Source organism: Diospyros lotus, chromosome 3 (assembly GCF_014633365.1).
Source record: "Diospyros lotus cultivar Yz01 chromosome 3, ASM1463336v1, whole genome shotgun sequence".
In the NCBI taxonomy this organism is placed as follows: domain Eukaryota; kingdom Viridiplantae; phylum Streptophyta; class Magnoliopsida; order Ericales; family Ebenaceae; genus Diospyros; species Diospyros lotus.
The window spans coordinates 26,413,662-26,424,878 of record NC_068340.1 but is presented as its reverse complement, the minus strand read 5'-3'; the positions used below and the strand labels follow the sequence as shown (position 1 = coordinate 26,424,878).

General features: G+C 38.3%; 1 protein-coding gene across 1 annotated transcript; it reads left to right on the top strand.

The window, feature by feature from the left end:
- The first annotated feature begins 3,199 nt into the window (after window positions 1-3,199).
- Window positions 3,200-9,724, top strand: LOC127798188 (protein STRICTOSIDINE SYNTHASE-LIKE 3-like). The gene is made up of 4 exons (XM_052331563.1): window positions 3,200-3,619; window positions 4,603-4,878; window positions 7,887-8,054; window positions 8,595-9,724. The coding sequence occupies exons 1-4, from the start codon at window positions 3,291-3,293 to the stop codon at window positions 8,992-8,994; spliced, it is 1,173 nt and encodes a 390-aa protein (XP_052187523.1). The 5' UTR covers window positions 3,200-3,290; the 3' UTR covers window positions 8,995-9,724.
- Window positions 9,725-11,217: the final 1,493 nt, after the last annotated feature.

Genomic DNA, 11,217 nt, shown 5'->3' with positions numbered 1-11,217 from the left:
TATGAGTTTTATTATTATTATTATTATTATTATTATTATTATTTTAAAATCGTTAAAAAGTTTAAAAATGTTTGGTTATAAAGTAATAAGCCAAAATTTATTAAAAATGTTTGGTTATGAAGTTATTAATTTGCTCATCTACCTGATGCACGTGTTACCAAAAGCATGCAAACCTACCATACCACACCTTTTTAACTATGGCTAGCCAGCTTTTCAGCATCAACCACGTGACACTAAAATTTAAACGAAAATTTAATTTTAATATTTAAGATTAAAATGACAGATAGTATTATGTCTCAATACATAAACATCACTTTAAATATCAAAATTAAGTGTTTAAATAATATTTTTGAAGCTAAAGTAAGATAGGTTGCCATCAATTGATACGTATTAGTATATAAAACAAAACCATTAAGGTTTAGGTCATTGCTTTAGTTTGTCTAATACATAATTAAATGTGATAAACAAAGAACTAATTATAGTTTTCAAATTTTATTTTTAATTATGAATTTGAATAAATTTAAGACAATATACATGTTAAATTATTTTGAAAAATGTACCCCAAAATCCCCTAATTAATTTTTAAGTATTTATTTACACATTAAACTTGCATCTAGCATGTAATTTATTATTGGACAAATTTCACTCATGCCTGCTAGTTTTAACTATTTGTATAAAGATGTTTAAATATTTCAAGAGATCTTTATGATTTTATTTTGTTTAAACATCTTTGCCCCCACTCTCAACTCAAGGGTCCTATACCCTTCCTCTTTGGTTGTTTTAATATGTTGTCCATGGGCAACAGATTAATTTTGTTTGTTTAAATATCCTATTTATTGGCTTAAAAAATATTTAAATTAAGTTTTAAAAATATACTCACTAACATAATTAAAATAAATATTGAGAATAATTCTAAATATCTTATCTTATTAAATCTCTCTCTCTCTATATATATATATATATTTATAGATAAAATAATTCAAATATGAGTTATTACTGAGCGACAAAGACTATTGTAACATCCCGATCGAGCGATAGGAAGAACCAGAACAACTTACCCTGATGGGCCTACACGAACTTCCCAGGGGGGTCACCCATCCCTGGATTACCCCAGGTCAAGCACGCTTAACTTGGGAGTTCTTTGCCAACATTCAGCCCAAAAGGTATCCAGCTGGTGTTGTTTCCTTGCTTATACTATCCTCAATATATACTAACTTCTCTGGGCTCTCGGGGTATTACATTCTCCCCCCCTTGAGCACATGACGTCCTCGTCATGCGACCTTACAACCGGTCCCAGATCTCCCCCCTTGCATGGCCGATGTGGGATTCGCCTAAGGTGCCTACACGCACCCCCATGGGGGCCTACACACCCCTCCTCGGGACTCAGCCTCCTCACTGAGGTTTGCCCCACCACCGCGCTCAGAGGCTCGGGGGTCGGCTCTGATACCATTGTAACATCCCGATCGAGCGATAGGAAGAACCAGAACAACTTACCCTGATGGGCCTACACGAACTTCCCAGGGGGGTCACCCATCCCTGGATTACCCCAGGTCAAGCACGCTTAACTTGGGAGTTCTTTGCCAACATTCAGCCCAAAAGGTATCCAGCTGGTGTTGTTTCCTTCCTTATACTATCCTCGATATATACTAACTTCTCTGGGCTCTCGGGGTATTACAACTATACAAGAAAATAAGTTGTATCTAAATTGACATATAAATTATATCTTTAATTATAAATATAAAATATTATTTAAACACTTAATTTTAACATCTAAATTAAAATTAAAATTTAATATATTATATATTTACATTAATAAATGGAACCAATTCGATAACAGATAGTCAATTCTATAATTTAATAATGGCTTAATACACATTTTAATCCCTGAACTAATCAAAAAAATGGCTTTAAGGATATTAACTAAATTATATTCATTATTCATCTCTGAACAAAATAATTTTATACGCTTTTAGTCCCTGACTTAACCGACGTTAATTGAGATGTTAACTTTGTCTCGTCACATTGTCACGCCACTGACACGTCACTCCTCAGCACTACAACGTCACCACGGCTTAATACATTTTTTAGTTCTTGGACTAATAAAAAAAATGACTTTAAGGATATCAACTAAATTATACTCACTATTCATTTCTAGACAAAATAATTTTATACACTTTTAGTCCCTGACTTAACCGATGTTAACTGAGACGTTAGCTTTATCTCGTCACGCTGCCACATCACTACCATGTCACTTAGAATATCCACGCCTATTGTCCTTATTTTTATAAAACAAAAACGTCTCCACAGTTAGGCTCTCCGACCACGACCATGGGAAGGCTGGGTTCCTCAACCTAACCGTGGCTAGGACCAGGAACCTAGCAATCAGGCGGCTAGCCGCCATGGTTGTCAATTGTTGGGGTTCGAGAAACCCCAGAACCTTGGTCCTAGACCCCCAGCCGTTCTGAGGCGACCGACAATGGCTAAATCGACAATTGGTGTAGAGGCAAGAATGGTCCAAAATAAAGGAAATATGAAGAAATAGAACAAATGGCTCCTAATGGCCGCTAGCAACCATGATTGGGTGTGTGTAGACGACATTTTTTTTTAATAAAAATATGGATAACATACGTGGATATTATGAGTGACGTGATAGTGACATGACAACAACGTGGCAGCGTGACAAGGCAAAATTAACATTTCAGTTAAGCTAGAGACTAAAAATATATAAAATTATTTTTGTCTAGGGATAAATAGTGAGCATAATTTAGTTAATATTCTTAAAACTAGTTTTTTGATTAGTTTAAGAACTAAAAAATGTATTAAGCCGTGGTGACGTGACAATGTTGAGAAGTGACGTGACAGTGTGACGAGGCAAAAATAATGTCTTAGTTAATGTCATTTAAGCAAGGGATTAAAAGTATATAAAATTATTTTGTTTAATAATAAATAATGAATATAATTTAGTTGATATTCTTAAAGTTATATTAGTTTATGGACTAAAATATGTATTAAGCATTTAATAATATATCTTAACTGTAATCTTGCTACCGGGATACCGGGCTACGCCGTGGGGGCCATTTAATAATATATCTTGAGTTGATCAAGAGTGGTAGATGGTTTTGCTCCTCCTGATACGTGGGGCAGCCCTGTGGTAGGTAGCCAACTTCTATAACACACAGTCAGAGAGAGAGAGAGAGAGAGAGAGCTTATATATAACACAGAGAGATAGAGACAGGGAACCAGAACTTGGAACACCACTGCCTGGCCTGGTTGATACCATCTTGATCGAAATGAGGCCGGCCGCAGTCCTGGCCGGACTGTTCCTCCTGCTGGCTCTCTACTGCGGCATCGACCCATTCAAGCACAGCGCAATCTCCGACTTCCCCGACTTCGAGGCATACGAGGTCGACATGCCGCAGTTGTCCGAGGTTCCGGTCGACAGGGACTCCGACAACTTGTTGCAGAAGTCGGAGGTCAAGTTTCTGAATCAGGTTCAGGGCCCCGAGAGCGTTGCCTTCGATCCGCAGGGCCGTGGCCCCTACACCGGAGTCGCCGACGGCCGGGTTCTCTTCTGGAACGGCCACGCTTGGTCTGATTTTGCCTATACTTCGCCCAATCGGTCAGTTTTGAGCTGGGCCTGTTAGTGTTCTTTTCCTTTTCTTTTTAATGGAGCGTTTTGTTGGGTTTGGTTCGCTCTTTGTACATACTTATGGGTTCTATCCTTTCATTGTTTGGAACTTTGTGCTGCTGCGGATTGTTAGGGTAACTTTGATACCCCTGGTGAGGATTGGATTTCACACACCACGTACAGAAATGGGCAGAAATCTAACGTTGTTTAGCCCGTTGTCTTAGGTCCACGTTTCTATAACAACGGGATCATTCATTAATGCGTAATTTTCTATAGAGAAACTACAAACTCTCTTGCGATGCAGTTTTTGCAAGGACAAAACTGGCTCTGTGTATCTTATTGTGGGCACACACTGCGGACACACAATAATCTTGTCACATCATCTCAGAGATTATTAGTATGGCCCGCCAACAATTGAACTAGGAGCACCTATCCTTGTTCTCTATTCACGATTGGGTTGAGTTTTGTCCAAAAATTTTAATCTCAACCAGATATGAACTTGATGAAAATTTTAAGTTGATGGAATTTGAAGACAAAATTTTCGAAATTGAAGGGTTTTTGCGAATTTGCCTCTTTATGGCAACTCAGGATTTTCTGCTCCCAAAGCGCTTTGATGCTTTCAATGACGAAGTGGAAGTTGTTTATTATCGGCTTTCATTCAACAAATATATTGAGAATGATATAGTACCAGGTGTCGTAGAATTGTTGGTGAGTTATCGTCGTTCATGGACATGATATTACCCTTTTGTTGAATCAATGATATCTTGTTTTGTCTGGCTAGGCCTCTAGAATTTATTGTTTGTTGGCATGCAATTTATATTTCTTTAAACAACCCATTTTTCTTTGCTTCTTTTGGTGCACTGGAAGTATTGTTTTTAATTTCTTCTCCTCATTTTATGCTGAAACAATTGTTTCTGTAGTGATTCTCTGAATGGTATTCTTGTGTGTTTACCGAAAAATGATTTGGGGTTCAGGTCAGAGCTGTGTGATCCCAAACCATCCCCTACAAGCTACTTGAAGAATGAGCACATATGTGGGAGGCCTTTGGGTCTTCGATTCGACAAAAGAACAGGTGATCTATATATTGCAGATGCATATCTTGGGCTGATGAAGGTCGGGCCTCAAGGTGGACAGGCAACGCCGCTGGCAACTGAAGCAGAAGGGGTGCCTTTCAGCTTCACTAATGATTTGGATGTTGATGATGAAGGAAATATTTATTTCACAGAAAGCAGCACCAAATACCAAAGGCGGTGAGTTTTTGTTACTACTGTTCTTGCAGTAATTAGTTGTCACTTGTTCTTCTTAATTGTGATCAATAGTATGATAGAAAGAAGAAACATTTCATTTGCATTTAAGAAGACATCTATAAACAAATAGAGATACGATTTGGTCAGAAGATGAGATTGGGATTCATTTGCCTGTTATGAAAGTGCTATGTGTTGTTTTCTGTTTTGACTAAATGTAGTGAAAGAAAATGCTAACACTTGGTGGATCAATGCAAGGGATGAAGCAGGTTTTAAAACTTTTTCAAAACACAAGCTTAATCAACGGAAGCAAAACAAAATATCCTTGCAAGACACGGTATAAAGCATCCCTATGCATAAAAAAACATTCATCCATAGGTGGTTGAGTATCATATGCCTCAAACAAATGAAGAAGCTATCGGTTGTCAGATGCACCTAAGCCCTGATGCTCTTGGCCTTCTGTCAAGCTTCCACAAGCTGCCATGAACCGCTCCTAAAACTTGCTAACTTGGATGACCAGTCCTCCCTCATAGATGCAAGGGACCAAGTCAGTCCACGCCTAAGCCACACCAGAATGTTTCGATGGATGTGTGTTAGTCTATCTCAACGAAGGTGAACCGAGGCTGTGGGTTTGTTCTTATGGATGTAGGCTGGTCGTCTCACAACCAATGATCAACACAAGAACAAAGGGAGCAGAGAAGGGAAATTGGTTGTCTGCTTCTCGAGCAAGAAGAAGAAGTAGACGAGAGCAAGAAGAAGAAAGAGAAGCAAGGATGGTCGATTGCTTGCATGCAAGAGAAACAATCTCTCTTTTCTTTCTTCTCTTTTAATCTTCAGCCCATACCCCTCATTTAATGCTCTGCAAAGAGCATAATTAAGGAAGCAATAGAGCATTACATGCTTTGTTTCCAAAAGCGATAGAAGACGAAAGCACGCGGGTGAAATGACACTCATAAGGTTGTCGACCATTGTTGGGATTGGTCGACTGTTTTTGACCCATTTGAGCAAAACGGTCAACCAATAAACAATTGACTCCTTTTTGTGCTCCCAATTGTAACTTTTGGTTAATTGCATATAAGCCTGTTATTAACTCTTAATAGCCATTCCATTAACTCTTAATGGAATTAAAACCCTCATTAACTTTTAACGGCATGCATGTTTAACTCTTAACGAATCCCATTAACTCTTAATGATCTCCCATTGTTAATTCTTAACAGTCAATTGATCCTCTTTGTTAACTCTTAACAACATTCAACATCATCAACTCCTTAATGATGCATAACATATGAACAACGATGGATCACTAATCCAGTGCGTTGGCTAGTATGCGTGTGACCTTCTAGGTTTATAGTCATGTAGCAATCAGAATATGCCAAACTCTTTGATGCCTATTGAACAGTTCGATCTACTATAAGGATCTCTCCATCTCCCCAAAGCATCCTGAAAGATCTTGAATGTCCTCCAACATAGATTCATGACGATCACAGTGGCAACGAAGTCAATACTTCCAGTAAACCTATTTGGGCTTTTGATTATCGTGTACTATAATTCTTTCATTGACTAACATTCTGATTGAGTGAGAGCCAAGAACTGATCAAACTCATAGGACTCGGTATCTATGTCAAGATCTAGCGTGGTATGATTGAGATAACAACATCAGAGATGATACATCACATAAGATGCTCACCTCATGTCGGAGTTCAATGGATCCCATCAGTAATCATCTGTCTCCATACATTACTATACAAAGACTACACAGTGAATATTCCCACCTCACTCTGGATGGTTTCGCTCAACGGCAAATCTCTGACACTAATGTACAAGACAATCGTGTTGTCTCCAGTTCGAAGACTAATTATACAATCGAAAACTAATAACAGAACATTAATCCTCCCAATCATGTGATCTGTTACATACGTCATATTCAATGGATGTTCAACCAACACTTACCCACATGTCTATTATCTGCATCTCATGCAATATGATATGTGACCCACTATCCATTATCATTAGCATCTCATACTAATCAATGATAATAATGGATGTTCAACCAACACTTACCCACATGTCTATTATCTGCATCTCATGCAATATGGTATGTGACCCACTATCCATTATCATTAGCATCTCATACTAATCAATGATAATAGCTCATGTGTCAGTTTATAATCGATTAATCATATTTTTCTTCTGAGAAATTTAAGGACTGAGAATAACTTTAAGAAATCTCGTACTAAGATCTTTGTCACATATTTTTAATAACTTAAGAATAAGATCTTTATTAAGATATGTAGGGACTCATTCATATATAAAAGGAGAGTTATGAATGAAGATATTACCATTAATATGTTTGCAAGAATACATCATTAGTCCTTGTTACATATACTAAATGTCATTTAAATCTAGCATTAGGGCACTAACACTAACATTTAGAAAGGAAATTATATCTTACAATGGTGTCATACTTTTGAGGCACTTATTGAGGAAGATGAAATTAGTAAATGCGCCTTTAGGTTGTTACTCACACATCAAGATGATGAAAGCGGTGTTCTTGTCTTCTTGTGTCTTTTGGTTTTGATATATTTGTTTGAAGAAGATGATCATTCCAAACTAATTTTAATGACATTATGCTTCCTTCTTTTTATTTTTACATGTAATTCTTCCCATGATAACTCAAACAATTACGGGAGGTTTGACTCACGTGATTTGAGTTCTTGTTACTCAGATTTTTTTTTTGGCACCGTGCACTTTTAGGTACCAAAGTGCAGAACATGGTTCTGCTCTGTTACTGTAATATTATTCATACGATAAAATTGGGAAGATGTATAGAGCAAATTAGCCGGTCTAGATGTCTTTCAACTAGATACTCTCAAATTGCTGAGAGAAGCCCTGTATAAGTAACTAGGCTAGGCCTCGTTAATATCGAGAAATTACTGCTGCTGCATCCTGATTCTTTATTGTGAATGGCTGTATTTTATCGTTATCTGTAGTTCTTAATGCAGTATTTGTTTCAGGAACTTCTTGCAGTTAATTTTCTCTGGTGAAGATAGTGGGAGGGTGCTCAAGTACAATCCCAATACAAAAGAAACAACTGTCCTTGTTCGAAATATCCAATTTGCTAATGGCCTATCCCTAAGCAAGGATGGTTCTTTCTTTGTGTTCTGCGAAGGGCTTGGTGGCAGGTAAATCCACTTACTAATTCAACTTCTGCTTGGTGGGACTTGGAATATGATAGTCCCAAGTGTTAATGTTGCGGACCACATACTCAACTAAAATCTACACGAACAAACTCGAGGAGCAACCTTCTCGTTGCTGCCAAGGCTTGCCCTCACTAATTCCCAAAAACCCATATGTTCTTTGTGGAACAAAATCATAAAAGGGACTTCCCATGGAAGTTGAAACCCATATGTCCTTCGTGGAACAAAATTGATTTCTTTTTGATACCTAAATAAAATGCTTGTGGAGTATAAACCTGAGGGGAACCTTCTGCTTTATAGGGTTACAAGTGAGAGCCGAAAGAACGACCTTGTGCTTTATTACTAAGTTGTTACTTGTTTAAAGTAATTAGATTGTTGACCATCCATTTTTAATCCTCCATTGCACTCATTCCTGCACAGCGATGAGAAAAAAATTGAAGACAAAATGAGAGTTAAGTTAGCTTAACCACTCCAAAAGCCTTCTGGCAAGTGATCTTTACCGTACCTTTTGCTGTTGCGTTGCAGACTATGGAAGCACTGGTTGAAAGGTGAGAAAGCAGGGAACTCAGAAGTCTTCGCCATTCTACCTGGTTTCCCCGACAATGTCAGAACAAATGAAAACGGGGAATTCTGGGTAGCAGCCCACTGCCGGCGCAACATGTACGCCCACCTGTCCGGATTATACCCAAAAGTTAGGAAATTCTTGCTTAAGCTTCCAATCCCTGCAAGGCTTCAGTACTTGATCTTCATAGGAGGACGACAACACGCAATGATCGTGAAGTACAGCCCAGAGGGCAAGCTGTTACAGATATTGGAGGACAGTCAAGGGAAGGTGGTTAGAGCAGTTAGCGAGGTGGAGGAGCGGGACGGAAAGCTTTGGATGGGAAGCGTCTTGATGTCCTTCGTTGCAGTTTACCAGTTATAATGCTCCCCTCCCCGCCTTGCTGGCATGGAGTAGAATCTTTTACATTCAGATGTTGTAAACATGCCCTTTCTGATAACCCCGCAACTATTTCCTTTCCTTTCCTTTCTTTTCCACGATAGGCGACGACGGATGGTGGTTTTATTTGAAAGGCAGCCTGAGCCGACAATGATACCTTCTTCAGTGCTATAGTGTTTGCTCTGTTTTCTCTTTGCTCTGTTTTCTTCTTATGAGAAATCTAAGTTTGTTTCTTCACGTCATTGTCCCCTCCTCAAAAAGACAGTACCTAATATGGTACTCTGCTCAATATTATTCATTCAAACCAACCTTTTTGGTTGTAATGAGTAATTCTCATGCCTGATGCAGAAGCAGACCTAGCCCCAGCCCCAGGAATGGTAGAAAATAGTTTTCACTTTACTAAATGTTAGTGTTAGTGCTGAGCCGGTACGCTCATGTTTTTGAGATACACGATGTGGATGAAGAAGTTTTGCCAATGTTGACATTGGAGGATCTCAAGGATATGGGTGTGGGGTATAAATGTTGTTGGGTCGAGGCAGAAAATGTATTCTGTAATTCCAAAGCTTGGCAAGGGCTATTCTTGAGATTTTGCATGGTGGTAGCAGCTTAAGATTGCAGCCATGGCAGAGATGGAACGAATGCATGTCTCGGATGGTTAAGTACACTTTGTTTTCTTTAATAATACTAATATTTCATATGGTACTTAGTTTTGGAATTGAATTGTATCCTTGTTTATTTCTCTCTCTCTCTCTGTTTCCTCACACATATGGTTGGTCTCACTTATTTGTGATAAACATAACAATTAGTGATGAAAGAGGCAAAATTTTATGGTTGGTCTCACATATGCTTTGTTCTACTATTTCTTTTTGGTAGTCTTTCTGTAAAAGTGATGGGGTTAATGTTTTATGGGCATTCGGCTCGCTACCCTACAATTTGGGTGGGGAATTTTACGTAGAATTAGTGGATTGAGCATGTTTATTTTTTTCCATGGTTTGGGAGATCTAATCAATTTTTCCCCTTCATGCGGTAATGTGAGACAAGTACTCTTTCAAGGCTCGAAGAATGTTCATGAAGCAGTGAAACACTTTGGTAAGGCTCCTGGTGTGACACACAGCCACACAAAGCCTTACATGTGATTCAAGGGAAGAATGCTCGTGAAACAGTGAAATCGAATTTGTAAAATAAATGGGCTTTGAAAAAACTATTCTATTCATTTGTTAATTATTATTATATGTATTCCATTCAAATGTTACTTGGTCTTGTAAGCTACCTAAAGGATGAATGTTTCTTATTTAACTTTCTGAGATGAATGTTTCTTATTTAATTTTCTGAGAAAGCTGTTGTGCACTGTTTTTGCAATTTCTTAATTTGTTAATGTGCATGATAGAAGTTCATTGTCAAGCAAGCTTGCTCTTGATGACTGCTTACGTCTTCTGTTATTTCTTTGAGCTTAGAGTATTTTGAACAAGGGTGCAGGAAATGGTGTTGTCCATTTGAATTGTGAGTGGATAAAAAATTGATTGAACTAAAATAGAACAGCTTTTTTAATTTTTGCCAAGTTAAAATAGACAACTTTTTAAGCAATTTTTCTAGAAAAAAATATTTTAAATATTGTTAATACATATGCACCACAAAAATTTGCTTTACAAAATGAATCGTTCTATAGGAACTGACGAGCCTACTGAGCCCCTCATAGAAAGAGGGCAAAAAGATAATTTTGCCCCCGTCCACTTTGCAAATTTACAAAGCGGGCCATTGTCCTCGCCTGTGCTCTGTCGCCTCCCCTACCATGGCCATCGCTGCCTCGCCTTGCCTTGCGCCACAATCGATGCAACAACTGTTGGCGAGGCGAGGATGGTAGAGAGGCGACAAAGACAAGGCGACAACCATGGTAGGGGAGACGACAGAGCAGGGGCAAGGCAAATCTATGGGAGAGGAATGGAGAAAGTAGGGCATGAGGGCAAAATCATCTTTTTGCCTCCTTTCGGTAACCTGATCGGTAAGCCCGTCGAGCTTTTTATAATTTTCCTTACAAAATATGCACTAGAGAATAATTAACTATTAGCAGATTTTTCCCTTACAAACATTCACTGGACCTTAAATTACAAAACCCAGAGGAAAATAACTTCGATTACACTTTGTTGCTCTCACCGTTCAATCTTGTGCAAAGGGAAAAGAGTAGGACCAAAAATAATCATTATGTATAAA